The sequence below is a fragment of the Camellia sinensis genome, chromosome 1, assembly GCF_055761805.1.
Source record: "Camellia sinensis isolate YWXY chromosome 1, ASM5576180v1, whole genome shotgun sequence".
NCBI lineage: Eukaryota > Viridiplantae > Streptophyta > Magnoliopsida > Ericales > Theaceae > Camellia > Camellia sinensis.
Window position 1 is genome coordinate 206,292,886 of NC_138961.1, and position 20,005 is coordinate 206,312,890.

The 20,005-nt window shown below is 48.2% G+C and overlaps 1 protein-coding gene and 1 pseudogene across 1 annotated transcript; one reads left to right on the forward strand and one right to left on the reverse strand.

Moving 5' to 3' along the window:
• Positions 1-20,005, reverse strand: part of LOC114281625 (transcription factor MYB1-like) — an 87,860-nt pseudogene that overhangs the window by 36,283 nt on the left and 31,572 nt on the right.
• Positions 4,999-6,458, forward strand: LOC145790546 (uncharacterized). Its single transcript, XM_082868612.1, has 3 exons — positions 4,999-5,575; positions 5,658-5,756; positions 5,965-6,458. Exons 1-3 carry the CDS (start codon positions 5,171-5,173, stop codon positions 6,319-6,321), a joined length of 861 nt encoding a protein of 286 aa, XP_082724738.1. The 5' UTR covers positions 4,999-5,170; the 3' UTR covers positions 6,322-6,458.

Consider the following 20,005-nt stretch of genomic DNA (forward strand, 5'->3'; position numbering starts at 1 on the left):
TCTGGGGGATATTGCCCCACAGTTGTAAAGTGCACAGTGGGAGGAACACGGCCGGCCTCTCACTTTTGCTGGAGGTGGCCGGCTGGCCACACCCCCTAGCCGGCCGGCTAGGGGTCAAAAGGGTCAATGTGATTTTCTGGCCGGCCAGCTATTGGAGAGGTACCCCTATATGTGTACAACACAACCATGTGGTTGAAATTCCAAGAAAGTGGGCCCAAGGGGTTCAACAATGGCTCGGAAAGAGGGGGTCAAAAGGGTCAAGTTGACTTACTGGCCGGCCATGAACTTTTAGGGGCCTCTCATGTGTGTACATCACAGATATGTGGTTCAAAGTTGAAGAAAAAGGGTCCAAGGGGTTCAACATTAGCCCGGAAGAAAGGGGTCAAAAGGGTCAGGTGACCTTAATGGCCGGCCACCAACTTTTAGTGGCCTCCCAAGTGTGTAGATCACAGATATGTGGTTGAAAGTTGGCAACACTAGCTCCAAGGTATTCAACATTAGCCCGGAAGTGCGAAAAACGGGCGCCGGGAGGCTCCGGAAGAGAGATAACTGGTTGTTGCAACAATTGCTAGCCTCCCACCCTTAAGTGACCTTCCCTGTGATAAAACAGAGGTACCTGCCAAAAATGAACGAAAACCGTTGTAAAACGAACGTTCCGGGGCCAAAACACGCAGTTCGGGGTCCCGAAAATGGGCTGTTAAGCACCGAAAATGGTATTCGACCTCGAAGTGGGTTTCTTAGCCCCCAGTGTCCCTCAAAAGGGATGAAATAAGATGTATGCCAAAAGTCAGAGCAATAGGAGATGGTTAAGCGGTCCCGAACCGAGGCACACGGCCTGACGGCTCCGAAAACCGGAAACCGGACTCCGAAATGAGAAAAATGGCCTACGGCCACCAAATGTAGCCTACGGACATTGAGAGATGGTCTACGGGACCTCTCCCTTCCCTCAGGAAAAGAAACAGAGAAAACCGAGTCTGGTTCGCAAACCGAGATAAGGCACAGAAGAGGGTTCGGAAGTCCGGAGGCAGGGCTCACGGCCGTGACTCTGAAACTTCTGAACAAGCACATTATGCAATATCACCAAGTGCTCAACTGGTGATGTCTGAGTCTCAAGGTCGGTCAAAAATGGGGTGTCTACAGTTGCCCCTTTTTGACAGAACTCGGAAGTCACAAGTGACGGGAGTGAATGTCAAAGCCCAGAGACGACCCATTTTTGACAAGGCCGAAGACTTAGACAAACATACAGGATAAACAGAGATGCGCCCGCAGGCATGCCCGCAGGCAGGGGGCGAAATGCAAATGATATGCAAGAAGCCTAAGGTAACCCAATGATCGTGCAAATGCAGCATGCTGTAATGAAGCAAGTATTCGCAAATAGATGCAACAGTTTTAAGCAAGAATGCAAATCAACAACTACATTTCATGCAGTTAAGAATGCGGAGGATTATTCAAACCCCGCCACGTCTCACACGGAGAAGATACGATACCTGCGCGATTCGTCTGGTCGCACCAGCTTCAATTGAACCGTACATACAATATCGTGCCTGCAAAAGAGAGAAACTCAACAAGCATAATATGCTAACAATATGTATTTAATGTGATTTCGAAAGTTCGACACACGCAGTGCCGGTGAGTGAATGCATCGCAATGCAAAAGTAGAACATGCGTGACAACGCATGCTTAAACACAGAAGTATGATTAACATCAAGAAACGTGCATGTTAATGCAGGTATGTTCATGAAAATGTAAGATAATGTAACACGAGCAGGAATCAGGGCGCTTGTTTGTCATGAAACAACGAGTATGGAAATGCGCGTTTCGGCGAGGACGACTCGACCACGGCCTCCGATCTGCTTCCTTGAAAGGTTATAACTCATTCAAAAAGGATACACTTTGATTTTGATGAGTGACGATGAGCTACATGTCAGAACTTGAAACCGAAGTCCCGACGGAGCAATTTCGCGACCGAAAGTGTACTTTTCTTGAACTTTTTCAGGTCCCGGGAACTCCGATCTTCCTCAAAATTTGCAGAGAGCTAGGTGAGCATGTGGGGAGCATGGCCGGCCGTTCATCTTCCCAAGGGGGGGTTTCCGACCGTTTTCCATTAAAGCTAATGGCTGGCCGGCCATTTCTGCAAAAAGCAGATGGCTGGCCAGCTAGAAAAAGGGGCCGGCCGGCCATGCCCTTTTTCCGGGGGCATTTCGGTCTTTTCCCCTCCTTTTTGATGCTCTTGCAATCCAAGGCCTTGAGGCTTATAAAAGGCAGCCGAACCCTCTTCATTTCTTGCCTCTTTCAACACTTTTCTCTCCAGATCTAAGTTTCACGCGCATTTTCCAACGCCCCGCGCAAATTGTTTTCGTAAAAACACTCAGTTTTAAGCATTTTGGAGCGATTAAATTCCGACTTCGAAGCTTCTTTTTGCATTTTCACCACTTGAGGTAAATTTGTCTCAATATTTGGAATATTTTCTCGGGGGTTGACTTTTGTTGACTTTTCATTTCCCCAGAGTTGACTTTTTGTTGACTTTTTCCAATTTTGGCCCATTTTGCTCATTTTTGCTCCCCTTTTGCAGATTCTTGAAAATGGCGGGTACTTCTTCCCATGGCGGAGGTTTTCCAGGTGCCGGAGATGATTTCGATCCCATGACTCTACCTCCGAGGACCCGACCTTTCATTCCCGGGAGGTACCGTCCGCCAGCACACGTCCTTCCGCGCGCTGTCTTCCGTCATTTTACCAGTTTTGACGAGCGAGCACCCGTGGATCTGCTTCTCAGAGAGCCGGAGCAGCATCTCTCTCACGAGGCCCGAGAGGTATTTATCTCGTCTTCTGTATTTTACATTTCGCACCCTTGCCATGCTTGAACATGCAGTTTAGCTTATGACATAGTACTTTGCTTACATCTTGAACATGTAATTTCAACATTGGATTTCTGAACACTCGGCTCACTAATTAATTGCGAACACACAGCCCACATTAGAACACACGGCTCAAACACTAATTTGTCGAACTCACAGCCCGAATTCGAAAGTGAACACACAGCCCACACTTTAAATTTTCTGAACACGCAGCCCAGGTAGATAGTGAACACGCAGCCCACAATTTAACTGAAAGTTGAACACGCAGCCCAAATTTCAAATTTTCTGAACACGCAGCCCAGGTAGATAGTGAACACGCAGCCCACAATTTTACTGAAAGTTGAACACGCAGCCCAAATTTCAAATTTTCTGAACACGCAGCCCAGGTAGATAGTGAACACGCAGCCCACAATTTTACTGAAAGTTGAACACGCAACCCAAATTTCAAATTTTCTGAACACGCAGCCCAGGTAGATAGTGAACACGCAGCCCACAATTTTAACTGAAAGTTGAACACGCAGCCCAAATTTCAAATTTTCTGAACACGCAGCCCAGGTAGATAGTGAACACGCAGCCCACAAATTAACTGAAAGTTGAACACGCAGCCCAAATCTCAAATTTTCTGAACACGCAGCCCAGGTAGATAGTGAACACGCAGCCCACAATTAACTGAAAGTTGAACACGCAGCCCAAATCTCAAATTTTCTGAACACGCAGCCCAGGTAGATAGTGAACACGCAGCCCACAAATTAACTGAAAGTTGAACACGCAGCCCAAATCTCAAATTTTCTGAACACGCAGCCCAGGTAGATAGTGAACACGCAGCCCACAAATTAACTGAAAGTTGAACACGCAGCCCAAATTTCAAATTTTCTGAACACGCAGCCCAGGTAGATAGTGAACACGCAGCCCACAATTAACTGAAAGTTGAACACGCAGCCCAAATTTCAAATTTTCTGAACACGCAGCCCAAATAGATTTTGCAAGTAGCTTATTTCACTTCATCGGTATACAGCCCACTTCATTCCATTGGCACACAGCCCTTTTTCATTTCATTATTGATACATGTATTCATTCTGAATGCAGGGTGGTTCCCGCAGTGTGCGGGGGTATGGTTCCACTGCCGCGAGGGATTGGTACGCTGAGCTCCCGGAGGGCGTCAGAGACTTGGTAGATTTGGCGGGGTTCGGCCCCTTCTGTGTCGGGTTGTCACGTTGTCCTGCCAGGAGGACGCTGATGGCAGCCTTGGTAGAGAGATGGTGGGACACCACCAATTCCTTTCATTTCTCTGCTACCGGGGACATGACCATGACCCCTTTTGACTTTGCTGTATTGACCGGTCTTGACGTCGGAGGTTGGTCCATCCCTTACGACGAGGACATGGGCGAGTGGGAGGCCGCCTGGACGTACCTGTTGGGGGCTCGCCCACCTGTTGATAGGGTTTCAGGGAGAGTCGGATACACTTGGTTCTCCTCCCATTTCCGACGGGCGGAGATGGTGCCTGAGACTCCCGAGGAGACAGAGCAGTATGCTCGTGGCTTCCTGATGTTCCTCTTCGGGACTACCCTGTTCGCCGACAGAGGGAACACCATTGGGCTATACCTGCTGAGCGCTCTGGTTGACCTATCACAGGTCAGTAGATATGATTGGGGTGGCGCCGGCCTGGCTACCCTTTACTTTTATATGAGCGCGACCTCCCACGGGCGGGGTGACTTACTTGGCGGCTACTGGAGAGCCTGGGAGGTACTTTTCTGTCCCCCTGATTTACATTTCTGCTTCTCATTACTTGTACATTGCACCCACAGCGCACTTTTACAGTCTGTATTTTGCTCTCAGCATTTCGTACTTACATTCTGCACTGCTTTTCTCAGCTATGGGTTTATGTATACTTCCCATCATTAGCCCCAGAGCTGGAGGTGGTAGGGATTCCCGTGACCCCATATTCATTGATATTCGAGGGCCCGCACCGGCCGAGGCCTCGAGAGACCCTCCTTCGTCTGCGACAGTATTTCGACACGGTGCGACATTCAGAGGTACTTCAGAACTTTCAGTTCTTTTCATTTTCATCTTTGATTTGCTCTGTATATTCTCGATTTCTGATTGGTTTATGCACTCATCATCCGCAGATTACATGGCAGCCCTGGGTGTCCCTGGGTGACGGCCTCCGACTTCAGTACCCCGGGGCATCGGACATCTCCCAGTACAGGGTCCTGCTCGAAGGGCCAGTTGGCAGGGTATGGTTCTTGGGGGAGCGCTTTCTGCGCCAGGTATGGGGGTATCTTTCTCAGGATATTCCCGCAGTACCCCCAGCCAGTATGCGGACTGCTGACAGGCTCTCTTACTCAGAGGTAGTCGGCGCCATGCTGGGCACTGATGCTTTACTATACATTGAGGAGGGGGACTACGCCACTTACCGTCATATATATTTGATGCCTCCATTGACGGAAGCTAGTATCCCGATGATGAGACCTGCCGGTACGTCATCCTCGGACCAAGCTCGGGCTCGAGCTACAGACGTCCATTCTTCTAGCAGGGCCGGTACATCTGGAGGTGGGAGTAGACCGGTTCCTCCGACTCCGTCGATTCATCCTCATGTCGGATGGCCAGATATGCCTACTGAGTTGATGGCGTGGAAGTACGGGGCTAGCTCTCCGACTCTGATTCCACTAGAGCCTCCGATGCCCAGTGATCGATACGCCATTGATCCGGACTCACCGCCGGTATGCTCCACTTCTTTTCATTCATCATTCAGATGTTTAGACACTCTTCTGTTCACTGATGATTATGAGCTCATTTTTGCAGCCATCGCGAGGATACATGGAGGAGGTGGTTGGGCTGGTGGCCACACTCGAGGGCATGGTCCTGCGTAGGGAGGCACAGTTGTCTGTCGCGGGCATCCAGGTACCCTTCAGTTTTCTGGCATTTATCATACTTCTGATGACATGCTGATTTCTATTGCATCGATAGACTATTTGTGTAGAGCACATCTGACACACACCCCTCTTGTACACTGCATTTACATGCACTCACTTCATGTAGCCTCTGCTTGTATCTGCATCTGATGTATATATTTGGACTGATGTATTTGAATTGAACTCTTTGTTTTCAGATGCCTTCATGGTCAGGTCAGCCGCAGGCTAGGCCATCCGGGCCTCATTGGGGAGCTGGGCCATCTGGGCCTTTTCAGGGGGCGGGGTCATCTCGGCCTTCCCGAGGAGCTGGGCCATCTAGGCCTTTTCGAGGAGCTCGAGGAGGGCCCGTCCGCAGACGCAGGGCTCACGTTGTGGAGGTGGAGCCTGATGAGGAGGAGGAGGATGTTGAGGAGGAGGAGGAGGAGGCTACCGACCGTCAGTCAGAGACATTTGCTGAGGAGGGAGGCTCCGACTCAGATGATGATGACGGTGCGGAGATTATCCCGCAGAAGAGGACAAGGCGTGCTTCCCGTTCCTGCTCCCGAGGACTTTGATGTTATTATTTCCTGCTTTATTTTTCTTTTTGCTAGTAGTTTGTAGCACTTTGCACATTGTTAGGCAGTTTTATTTTTTGTAAAACTTGTACCTTTGTTTGTTGTAAAACATGATGAAATGAAATAGCTTTTGAAAAGATGTTTGTATTTTTAGCATCGTATCGCATCAATTTATTTTGCACAAAAATGAAATTGAATGGTAATGCGCATTGTGTAATCACCAAGTCAGGTAGTGAACCGACGCAACAAACTAAGCAACTCAACTTACTAAGATATAACAGAATCTTTAGCAAGTTTACAACTCGATAAACAAAATGCAACGACGCAAATAAACAAGACTTTAACAAAGATTGCTTAAACAGAGAGCAATGACTCAAAAACACAAAACACGTCCGCTCGACAAAAAACTCGATAAGCAAAACAACAACTCGATAATCAAAACATAACAATAACAAAATGTACTTCTGACGATCTGGGCATCGGAACGCATCCGAAACGGAGGGAGATGAAGGCCTCTGACTTTCCCGTTGCATGGAAATACTTGGAACTTTCCCTCGAAGAGTAAAACAGGGCCAAGGAGATACACTGCAGCATTGCCAACCATCCTTGGGAGCTGGCCGGCCATTTTTGGTGGAGAGAGACAGCTGGCCGGCCATTTCTGAAAAAGTAAATGGCTGGCCAGCCAGAAAAAGTAGCTGGCCGGCCATTCAGTCCTGCAGCCACCAGATTTTTGACACGTGTCCCCGTGAATAGTGTTTTTCCTTCTATAAAAGCCTCAACTTCGGGAACATTCATTTCATCTTAGTTTTAGGCAAAGATGGAGGCATTTCTCGCGGAAAATATCATATCTTGGATCTCTTCTCTAGATGGCTCGGAAAAGCTGAATTTCCGGGGTTTCGGCTTGAATGCACTATTCACGCTGAGCCGTACTCCGTTACATCTCCCTTTTCTACATGCCGCGGCAAGGTTCTGGAATCCAGTGACGCATGTTTTTAGCTTTGGTGGTCAAGAGATGTGCCCCACTTTCGAAGATTTTCAAGTTTTGATGGAGTCTGAGTGTTCTGAAGTGATCTTGCCCCAGTTCCGTTTTGGTCACGCCCAGGCTTTAGGGCGGATGTGTGGGCTCACAGCGCATGACACTCGATCTCTGATCTGCAGTGGAGAGCTGGACATCCTCGGCTTGATCCATCGTTTTTCCGACGCTGGTGACCGCAGCAACCATTATTGGCAGGGTTTCCGGCAACACGCCCTCTGCTTATGTTTGTTGTCTCACTTTCTGCTTTCCTCGGGCTTTGGCGGGGCTAGCATTCGCCTGATTGAAGTCGCCCAAGGTTTGAGAGAAGGGAAGAGCTGTATTGCCATGACCTTGGCCGAGACATTGATGGGTTTAGATTCTGTCTATCGCCGGGAGGCGACTAGGTTCGCCGGGAGTCCACTGCTGCTGCAGGTAATGTTTCCCACCCGACCTTACATATATATCTGCTCACATCACTCGACCCTCAGGCTCGATTTTTCTCACAAAACCCTTGTCTTACTTTTCTCTCATCGTACATCTCTCTATTCTTTATTCTCTCATTTTTCATCCCTCCCCTAGGTATGGTTAATGGATAAGTTGCAGGTTGTGGACTCTTGCCCCGTTTATTCAGCTCGAGGTTACTTCTTTCGGCAGCGCCTAGTCAATGCTCTTGACGAAAGGTGGTGGTTCGATTGGATGTGCAATTTGTCTGCAGACGGCATTGCTTGGCGTTGTCCTTGGCTCAACCTCCCGGTAATGAGCTACAGTATGTCTCGGCTGATTGGGATCCAACTGATTGGTCTAACCCATTGCGTATTCTATTTTCCGTTCCGATTCTTGCGTCAGTTTGGTCATGATCAGACCTGTCCACCGGAGGGGATTGAGTACCCAGCCGCTTTCCCGATCCGGGGTGCACAGCTTGCCCGATATGCCATGGCATGGAGGACGAGAGAGCTCCTGGCTCTTGTTTCCACTTTCAGTTGTACTTTGTCCGATGAGTGCGTGGATTGGCTCAATGAGGAGGCACAGGTTGGGCCTAGTTTGGCATCAGACGCTCCGTCCAGCTCTGGGAGGGGACGCAGAGATACTTGATTCAACTATGCCTCAAATTTATTGCTTATTTAGCATTTTCAAGTTTTCTTTATGAATGTACTAAAAAGCAACCCCGATTGTATGCAAGAGCAGAAGAACTCAGTTTTGAAATCAATGAAATTGAAAGTTATGGTACTGAAAATTTTCCGTTTTTGGTCCAAAAATGGTCTTAGTCGTAAAAAGATTAATTTGAACAAAGTCAACTTTTATTAAAACTTTTCAAAACTATTTTCGATGTGGATCAGAATTGGACACGTCGGAGATCTGTCACTGAAATGCACAACCCCAGATCCCTGTAACTGGAAAGTTGCCCCTAGTCTGAAGAACAATGCGGCACTTCATAGCAACGGAAAGTTGCCCCTTGTCTGAGTAACTTTGTATCGTCGCGGCAACGGAAAGTTGCCCCTAGTCTGAACAGCACTGTACCGGAGATCGCGATAAATGCTGATGGATAGAGATGACTGAGATGATCAAGATGGACAGAGTTGATCGGGGAAAAGTTTATGGCTGAACTTCAAGGTGAAGCTGCCTACGTATCCCAAAGATGGGAATCAAGCCTTACGTAGTTCAGGCTAAGGTTCACTCGAGTATTTTCACTCTCCTTTTGCGCTCTAACTTTTGCCAAGGCCACCCTTTGCGGGTTTTCAACCTTGCGAGCTCAGTTTTTATATTTTCTATTTTTTTGTGCCCTGAATTTTGCCTAGGTCGCCCTTTTGGGTTTTCGGCCTAGCGAGCCTCTCAAGGATAGTATTTCTTCAACTTGTCCATATTGATCGGTTGTGAGAACTCCAAGCCATCTAGATCCATCAGAACCACAGCCCCACCTGACCAGATAGCTTTGATGATGTAAGGACCACTCCAATTGGGTTTGAACTTGCCCCTTGGGTCGTGGATGGGAGCTCGGTTGTCTTTGAGCACCAAATCTCCTTCTTTCAGATTCCTGGACTTAACTTTCTTGTTGAAAGCCCGGGCAATTCTGCGTTGATAGCCTTGGATGTGGTACAGTGCTTTCAGTCTTCTTTCATCAAAGAGCATGAGTTCTTCGAATCTGCTTTGCTGCCAATCTGCTTCGGCTATCTGGCATTCAGCCAATACTCGTAACGATGGGACCTCAATCTCAATGGGTAGAACAGCCTCCATTCCATAGACCAATGAATATGGAGTTGCTCCAGTAGAAGTTCTGATTGAAGTCCTGTAGCCCCACAGAGCAAATGGCAGCTTGTCTGGCCAATCTCGATAGGTTTCCACCATCTTCTGTAGTATATCCTTGATATTCTTGTTGGCGGCCTCAACCGCTCCGTTGGTCTGCGGCCTGTATGTAGATGACTTGTGAAAAGCCACATTGTATTTCTCCAACAAGTCTATCACTTCTTTCTTGAAGTGGGAACCATTATCTGAAATTATCTCGTTTGGCACCCCGTAGCGACAGATGATGTTGTTTCTGATGAATTTTGCGACATGCGATGCCTTCAACACTGCGTATGATTGGGCCTCGACCCACTTTGTGAAATAATCTATCGCTACCAGGATAAACTCATGCCCGTTTGACCCCTTCGGGGTAACAGCTCCGATCACATCAATTCCCCAGACTGAAAAAGGCCATGGTGAAGTCATGTTGTACAGTTTTGATGGCGGGATGTTCATGCGGTTTGCATGAATTTGACACTTGTGGCATCGCCGAACAAAGCTAATACAATCCTCCTCCATGGTTGACCAGTAGTAGCCCTGCCTGAGGATCTTTCTGGCCAGTATTACTCCATTCATGTGTGCACCGCACTCCCCCCCATGGATGGCTTCCATCAGGCGTTTTGACTCTTCAGCTTCTACACAGAGCTTATGCATTCCCAGATGGCCCCTTTTGTACAAATTTCCCCCGCAGATAACGAACTGAGCAGCCATTCTTCTGACAGCCCTCTTATCTTTGGCATTTGCCCCTAGTGGATATGTCTCCTTTTCCAAGAAGTTCCAGATGTCGTAATACCAGGGGTTGCCGTCTTGAACCTCATCTATGGTGGAAATTGACTCGTATGCTGGCACGAACTTCTGATCAATAATGAATGGACGCATCCGGACTCCGGACGGGATGTCTATCATAGAAGATAGAGTTGCTAATGAATCTGCAAACCTGTTGTTCTCTCTTACGAGGTGGGTGAATTTTAGCTTTTCAAAACGAGGAATTAGCAAATCTAAGGTTTGGTGGTAGATTATCATCCTTTCCTCCTTGACTTTCCAATCTCCTTTTGCTTGAGACACAACTAGGTTCGAGTCCCCAATGACGTCCAGCCGTTTTGCCCCTAGTTCTAGGGCTGCTTCCAGGCCAGCAATACATGCCTCATACTCTGCTTCATTATTGGAAACTTTGAACCGGAGCTTGAATGCTAAAGGAATACGGGAATCGTCAGGCGCTATCAGCAACACCCCTATCCCATACCCATACTGGTTTGACGCTCCATCAAAGTACATCGTCCAAGTTTCATCTTCGACGTGCAGAATGGCTTCATCTGGGAATAGATACTCAACGGCTTCATCCCCATCAACTGGGTGGTCGGCAAGGAACTCCGCTACCGCTCTGCCTTTTACTGACTTGCGCGTTACATACTTCAAATCAAATTCGGAGAGCAACAGCAACCATCGAGCTAGCCTACCCGTAAGTGCTGGTTTCTCGAAGAGATATTTGATGGGATCCAAACGCGAAACCAACATTACAGAGTGGGCTAACAGGTAGTGCCGCAGCTTCCTGGTTGCCCATACCAAGGCCAAACAAGCCTTCTCCAGCGGCGTATAGCGGGTCTCGTAATCCAGCATCTTTTTGCTCAGATAGTAGATGGCTCTTTCCACTTTGTCTTCTGACTCCTGCGCGAGCATGCAGCCCATGGTAGTCTCAGTTACCGAAAGGTACAATATCAACGGTCTCCCCGGCTCTGGCGGCGACAACACGGGTGGGTTCTGTAGATATTCTTTGATCTGCTCAAAAGCTGCTTGACATCGGCCGTCCCACTGGAATTTCTTTCCTTTCTTCAGGAGACCAAAAAGTGGTTCACAAGTCAAGGTTAATTTAGAAATAAACCGTCTTATGAATTGCACTTTACCCAGAAAGCCTCGCACCTCCTTTTCAGTCCTTGGTGGTGGCATTTCTAAGATGGCCTTGATTTTGGAAGGGTCGACCTCGATGCCCCTTTGTGTGATCAGAAACCCTAGCATCTTCCCTGCTGTAACACCAAACGTGCATTTCTGGGGATTCAGCCGCAGCCGAAACTCTTTGATCCTTTGAAAGAATTTTTGTAAGGCGGTGTAGTGGCCCTCTCTATCTTTGGACTTGACAATCATGTCGTCCACATACACCTCGACCTCTTTATGGATCATATCATGCAATATTGTAGTCCCTGCCCGTTGATACGTAGCTCCAGCATTTTTCAACCCAAATGGCATCACTCTATAACAATATGTACCCCACGGGGTAGTGAACGCAGTCTTCTCCCGGTCTTCGGGTGCCATCACTATCTGATTATAGCCTGAGAAACCATCCATAAACGAAAGCAGGGTGTGTCCTGCCGTGAAATCCACCAATTCATCGATGTGCGGCAAGGGAAAGTCGTCCTTCGGACTGGCCCTGTTCAAATCTCTGAAGTCTACACAGACCCGAATTCTGCCATCCTTCTTTGGCACCGGAACAATGTTGGCCAACCAAGTTGGATATTCAGATACCAGCAGGAACCCTGCGTCAATTTGCTTGGTGATCTCTTCCTTAATTTTGAGAGCCCAGTCCGGGCGAATCCTTCTGAGTTTCTGTTTGATAGGGCGGGCCTCGGGATCAAGAGGGATCCGGTGCTGTACAATCTCAGGATCGATTCCAGGCATGTCTTCATAGGACCACGCGAAAACATCTTTGAAATCTTTTAATAAAGCGACTAAGCGCTCGCGTTCCTCTGAAGACAACGTGGACCCGATCTGGACCAGCCGCGGGTCCTTCTCAGTACCAACATTCACAGTAGTGATTTCATCCATTAAAGGTTTAACAAATCTCTCCTGCTCTTGATCAATTAATCGTTGCAAAACTGGGGGAATTTCTCCCTCGCTGTTTTCATCAAAATTTTGAAAATCCTGATTTAAGCAATAAATCAAAGGCACAGAAAAATACTCGGAAACCACATCCACATCATTCTCATTAAATACTTCCAAGCCGTCAGATTCCTCTGTTACAACAGACTCAAAAGAAAATGAAAAATACGACCTAGACAGGACTGTGGCATCCGGGTTATCACTCCCAGGAATACCGGACTCAGACTCAGTCGAGCTGGAATCTGATTCTGACGCACAAGATTCGGTAGAATCAGATTCCGGCTCACTACCTGACTCGGAACTGCTAGATAAAAAGCCTTCTTCATACTGCCAGATGAGAGAAGGTGCGATAGATGCATCCAAGATCGGCGCTGGAAAGCTCGCAGCTATTTCATCTCCAATCACAGAAACCGAAGAGTTATCCCCCAAGCACTCTTGGCCGATCGGAGGATCTGATAGTAGACTCGCCAGTGCTACCCCCATTTCAAGCTCTGTGCTCTCAGGATCCACTGCATCACATTGCTCAACCTCAGTTGGTGGGTCTGTCTGCGCTTCGGCAACGTCATCCCCAGATAATTGTATGTCGAAGAATATTTCAAAACCAGGCACGCGCGTCCCCTCCACGTTTAGCCATGGCTCCGGGAAGCCGCAGAATGGAAAATCTTCCCCCTCCCGGACGAAACGTCCGTTTAGGGTACCCCAGATGGGCCTGTGCATTAAGTCAAATGGCTTCCTGGCCTTCTTTGCCCTGGCCCTTCCGGCCATTTCTTTTTCTTTCCTCACCCAATCTTCCTTGGTGGGCAGATAACCCAGTCCAAAAGCGTGAGGGTTGTGTGGCACTTCGGCCAACACTGAGACGCCCTTCCGGCCGCTTCTCCCTAATCCCATCCCAGGGGTATGTTTTAGCTTGTTCATGAGGTAGATGGATTGTGCACTGACATACATGCCCTCATTCACAGCCATGACATTCTGAACCACTTGAGCCTCGGCCAAAGTGAACCCCGATAAAAATACATCCTCCGTGCCGTGCTCAATCTCCAAGACAGGTGTGGACACCTCCGGCGGCGGATGGATTGATGAATTCCCAAAAACAATCGCTACCCCTTTCCCGTGGGGGTACTTTAGCATTTGGTGTAGAGTGGAAGAGACTGCTTTGACCTGGTGCAACCACGGTCGCCCCAAAAGTAGGTTAAAGGTTGCGGGAACGTCCAAGATATGAAATTCGATGCTGTGTTGTCCTGGACCAACCTTGGTTTGAATTTTAACAGTCCCCATCACTTCTCTGCTGGTATTATCGTATGCTCTGATCACTTGGGTAGTTGGGACGAAGTCCACGGGTTTCAACCCGATTGCATATGCCGTTCTGGTTGGGCAGACATTAATCGCAGACCCGGTATCAACAAGTACCACCGGTATCCACTTATCTCAACATTCCACAGAAATATAGAGAGGTTTGTTATGGTTTGTGCCCTCAGGCGGTAGCTCCTTGTCCGAAAAGGTTAACGCCGGGGAACCTCCTCCCGGAAAAACCAGCCCAACCAGCTGTTCAGGCATGGTATCTATGGAGAGTTTGGACTTGTCCATAGCAGATAGGACAACTTCTCTGTGTACTCGTGATGCCATTAGCAGTCCCCAGATGGAGATGTCCGCTTGTATTTTCTTTAATTGTTTCAGCACAGCTTCATCCTCAATCTGCTTCTCCTTCTGTCTCTCCGCTTCTCTGTCCTTCCCGGATGCCTCGGGTTGGTCCAGGTGTGGGGGCTTGAAATACTGCCCACTTCTTGTCATATGGTCAACCTCATCGAGGTACCAAGTATCATCCGGCTGGTTATTCCCCCAGTCTTCATCCGTGTGGGCAAGACACAAGTCGTCATCTTCCCACCACATTCCACTGGCAGCCAACAGACACCTGTCTGGCTCCGGTCCACTCGCACTCTCAGCGCTCTCTGTCCATATGCTCGCAGCGTTGTCTGTTTTCGTGCACGCGGCACTTTCAGTCCCCTCAGGGCCTTTTGCTTTTCTAATTCTCTCAGCCTCCTCAAATTTTCCTTGTTCCAACTGCGTCAGTACAATCGTTTGCTCAACAGTTCCCATATCCATAATGCCCATGTCCCGAGCGGAATTCTCAACACCGGCGCTCTCCGGCGGTACAACTTGATTTTCGGCCGTTCCGGCCACAACTGATATTTCTGCCCCTGCCGGGCTCTGTTCTGATTGGGCTTCCCCCACTGCATCCGGTTGATCTTCGAGCCATCCCGTGGCCTCCTCTGATTCCTCATAATCATACCAATTAATTGACGCCTCCCCCAGTTCCTGGTCATCAAGAAGTTGCAGGTTGGCAAAGTCCTCCCCTGCAGCTGTCAGCTCATCTGCCCATAGCCCAGATCTATCCCCCCGGATCATGCATAGCTCTCCTGTCTCTGGAAATTCTACACTTAGCCCAATTCGGCTCGTCGATAGGATGTGCTTGCTTGGATCATAGGCTCCCCCGACAAAATTCTGTCCAGTTTGAGATTCAACAATCTCATTTCCTCCCAAAATCTGCCCTGCCCCGTCTTCGACGGTCACCACCATCGGTTCTGGTTGGGTTTTGGAGATGTCCACCATGCACAAGAAATCAGTGCAATCGGGGAGGAGCACCTCCGGCTTGGGTAGGTGGGTGGGCGTAATAAAGATGCTAGGATCGTAAGATGCGACCCCAGTCTGGATAAAGTTGATTCTTTTGGGAGGAGGAGCTTGGTTATGTGATGGGAGAGGGTTGGTTGTGACATTGGGTTGATCAGGAGGCGCGATCACTTGTTTGTCAATAAGATCTTGGATCTCATGACGCAATCTGTAACAGCGGTCGGTGTCATGACCGTGTTGTTGGTGGTATGCACAGTATTTTGATGGGTCGTAAGAGGGGGGAGTGGATTCGGTAATGGCTTTGGTTCTAGGGGTTTCAAATGATTCTTTCTGATCAGTATTCCTAGAACTTTGGTCAGAGGCATATATAGTGGGGTAAAGGTTCTTTGGCCTCGTGGTTGGAATCGGTTGTTGGCTTGTGTGTTGCTTCCGGACGCGCCGGAGAAAGGTGTGGCAGTCATAGGTCTTGGAGGGGGAGGGGGAGTGGTGGTGACCATACCAACTTCCGAGGCTCTCGTATTCGCAGCGCCGCTCGGGCCTGCATTGTTATTGCGATTGAAGGTTCTCCTCGGTTGTTCTCTGTCCTGGTCAAACAGACCTTGCCTCATAGCATCTTCTATTTGCACCCCCATATCATGTAAATCTGCGAAAGTAGGGAAGGGGACTACAATCATTCTCTGCATTAATTTCGGGTGGAGATTGCGCACAATCATCCGAATTTGATCTTTGTCAGTAGGCCTTAAAGTCATCGTTGACGCCTTTGCCCTCCATCGGATCACAAAGTCCGAGAAAGATTCCTTGGGCTCTTGTCTCGTCGTTTCAAGATCACGGGTTGTGATCTCGATCTGAGTGTTGTATGAATATTGTGTGACAAAGGCCTCAACCATCTCATCCCAATTCTTTTTCACTTCATCTGGTAATCTTGCGTACCAATGGGAGGCCACACCCGACAGGGTTCGGCCGAATAGTGAGAGTTTCTGTGGTCGCGTAAGGCCCATTGGCCGTAAGACATCCGCAAACAGTCGGATATGGACCATGGGGTCGCCGGTCCCATCAAAACGGTCGATTTGTGGCATTTTGAACCTATCGGGGAGTGTTACGGCGTCCTCGGTATACCCATCTCCGATATCCGGCATAGCCTTGGCCCCTTGGGATTTTTTGAAGAGCTTCTCCAGTTTGCTCAATTTCAGAGCCATATGATCAACCTCGACCTCGGATGGAGAGTCCGGGTGATTGGATGTATGAACCTTGGACAGTTGTGGTGGAAGCGGGGGCGGAGCCGGCCCCGTTGGAAGACTCGTGTCCTCTTGTAAAATTTGGACAGTTGGTACGGTATTCTGGGTATTCGGAGGAATATTCTGAACAACAGGTGCCTGCTCAGGTATTGGGGCTCCTGCCGGAGGAGGGATTTGTTGTGAAGGAGACGCTGTATTCTGTTGTTGCAGTCTGGCAATCAACTCAGCCTGCTGGGCCATGACTGTGGCCTGCTGTTTGGAGAATTCCGCTTGACGGGCGGCATCATCGTGCATTTTCTTCATACTCTCCTGCATCTGGCGCATCAAAGCCTCCATCCCTGATGTATTCGGTTGATCCATCTGTCTAACCGGTATGTCTATCTCTGCAGCAGTAATTGAGACCTCAGTCCTATAGTCCTTTGATGAAGTAACCCACTGCTCTGACAATCTCTGTTCTGACGTACTGCGCCTTTTTGGCTTCCTTCTGGTAACAGGGGGTAGAGAACGGAACACTGGCTGTCCGTCGATTAGATCCTCAGATCGGTGGAGTCGACGACCTCGTGTCCAAGGTGCTTGGGGAATGCCTGCTGGGTTGGAAGCAATCGTGCTAAAACTGACCTAGCAAAAGATAAATAAAGCGAAAAGGAAATAAATAAACAGATAAACGGACAGCATAACAGCTTAAAATAAAATGCAAGACACACAGTCGGGCATAATCAACACACAGTCAATAAGCTTGAAATATACACTGTCCTTAAACACTGATTATTATCCCTGTATCACTGTTCCCTGAAGCAGAATCTGATATCCGCAGATAACTAATCCTCAAATACTGGCTGATGCCCGCAGGCTTGATACCCGTAATACAAAACTGATGCCCGCAGGCCTGATGTCGACAATACTGAACTGATGCCCGCAAGCCTGATACTGTCAATACTGAACCGTAGCCCGCAGGCTTGATACTCAAACTCATATACTGATCTGATGCCCGCAGGCCTGATACTGACAATTCTGAACTGAAGCCCGCAGGCTTGATGCCCAAACTCATATACTGATACATGCATTCCTGTAGAGACGCACTCTAAAGCACATAACAGATAAGTGAGAGCCAAAACACCCCTATGTTGGGGTAGGGTTTCCCTGTCCTATTGTGTCAGGAGCTAGGGTTTCATTACGCACACAGCGGTTTCAAACAACCTATAAACGGGTAAGCAACCTGTCCTAATTTGGAATGGTCACTATGGATCCGAATATGCACTAGGTCGAATGGTCAAAGAGGGTGCCCCGGTAAAACCGGGGTTTGTGTTCCCATACTGGCAGAGCCCACAACCGGTCAGCCTTATGGTCATGCCTTGACAAGACAAGCCTCCGGCAAACCGTTCAGGAATAGCAGACGGCAAACACGGTGTCCTAGGCGCACCAATGCAAATGCAATGCAAAGAAACACACAAGTGTAGTCAAAAATAGATATCATGAGTTCGAGTCAAGCTCTCTAAATCCCCAGCAGAGTCGCCAGAAACTGTAACAAGCCCGCGGGGGACCTCGCTACAGCTCGGACTCGACTTTTTGTAGTCACGGTTCTAAGTCTGAACCAAAGAGTCCAAATCCGGAAAATTGTTTTGAGAAACAGATTTTTTGAAAAAGTAGTGCCAAACATGGACTGCTTTGCCAGATACAGAGTCGCCACCTAAATATTTTATTTTGGGAAATTTAGGAAACCCTGACTCGGTGCCGAAAGGCCACGTGTCCGTCATCACCAAAGTTGCCTCGGCTCGGGAACTTGGGTACGATTGGGGAAGGTCACTTCGTGAGCACCCCCGCTCGCCCGGTCATAGACCGGCCTCTACTAACCATGATATTAATTTTTGAAAACATTGTGAGTTCTTATTCCGGTTATTAGCCTAGGTTACTATGTGATGCTCACAGCATACAAGTATAGACTGGATCGCCTGAATTGGAACAAAACATTTCATGCTTGTTTTTGAAAATAGTTTGCTACCCGCAGGTAGGCTTGAAACATTTGATGATTTATTCCAATTTAAGTAACCCAACCTTCACCCACAGGCATTCAGGCAGTTATATCAGATAAGCATATAGCCTCATGGTAAACATGTTATTCATGGCAGCACTCACACGCATGCAAGGATGCTAAAGCATAAAGCTTACCGAGTACTCCAAGCCAAAACAGAAACTCATTAGGAATCATGCATGATCCTAAGTATACAGAAATGCCTAATGCAGCACACGCAGAATGCAACTATAGTAGGCTCGGCTATTCTAAACATGGCATGTGAAATGCTACAACTATCATGTATTCAATTTGGAATTGAAAGTACAAATGCAGTTAGTATGATGCGCCAAGCCCGGTGCATGCAATACAGATGAATGATGCAAACATGCTGTCATACTGTATGCTAATTTAAACATGCCCTAATCTAACCATCAAAAGCAGATAAATAAAAGGGAGAAAGACGTGGGGTTGGAAGACATACAACACACTCACGAACACTTATTACAGTTGTGCCCACACTTATTACAGTTGTGCCCTCACTCGGAGGGTCCGAATAAATAATACAGTCCCAATATTACAGTCCAAATGAAAGAATATTACAGTCCAAAATATTACAAAATTCTAATTAATTAATGAATTAACTAAGAAAGCAAATAAAACTGGCATGCAAGCCAGGGACTGCCTTACTTCTGGTGGATGATGCATGTCCGGATTGTCTTGCGCGGAAATCCACCGGAATGCCCCGATTAGCCTCTATTTACACCTGTTCTTGAAAGGCGTGCCAGGCCCCGAAAAAGTTGCTGATTCCTGATTTTGCTGCAACAGAGAGCAGGAAAGGGGCATAGCAATGTATTTGCACAGATATATGCATGTCTCGATCCTCGTGCCACCAATCACGCATACCGAGGCATGATGGCAGAGGAGTCGAAATGCACAACTCAATATAGGATGAATGCACATGAAACTACAGCTAAAACCTAACTCCATCATGGATAATCCGGAGTGTCGGCGACTGGGGAATTGAGACACATTCCGTCACTCGGAGTACGAAATGTACCTCGTTTCCCGTGCCCGGGCTAACTCTTATTCCGGACACGATGCAATATGCATGGTATGCATGAAATGCAACTGAGATATAATCTTAACATATTCGATGCTATGAAAAAAGAGATGCCTCGAAATGCGTGCACACGGGCACGTAAACCGAGAAAATAACATGTCTCGAAATGCGTACACGCGGGCACGCAAACCGAGGCGATGATATGAGTCTCGAAACGCGTGCACGCGGGCACGCAAACCGAGAAAATGATATGAGTCTCGAAATGCGTGCACGCGGGCACGCAAACCAAGAAAATGATATGAGTCTCAAAATGCGTGCACTCAGGCACGCAAACCGAGGCGATGATATGTGTCTCGAAATGCGTGCACGCGGGCACACATACCGAGGCGATGATATGTGTCTCGAAATGCGTGCACGCGGGCACGCAAACCAAGAAAATGATAAAATGTGATGAAATGACATGGAAAAATGACAAATGGGCTTATACCAACATAAGTGAGCCTCAGCCACACTCACATAGGATGCCGATGGCAGAAAATGAAGTGCCTTGAAATGCGTGCACACGGGCACGCAAACCGAGGCGATGC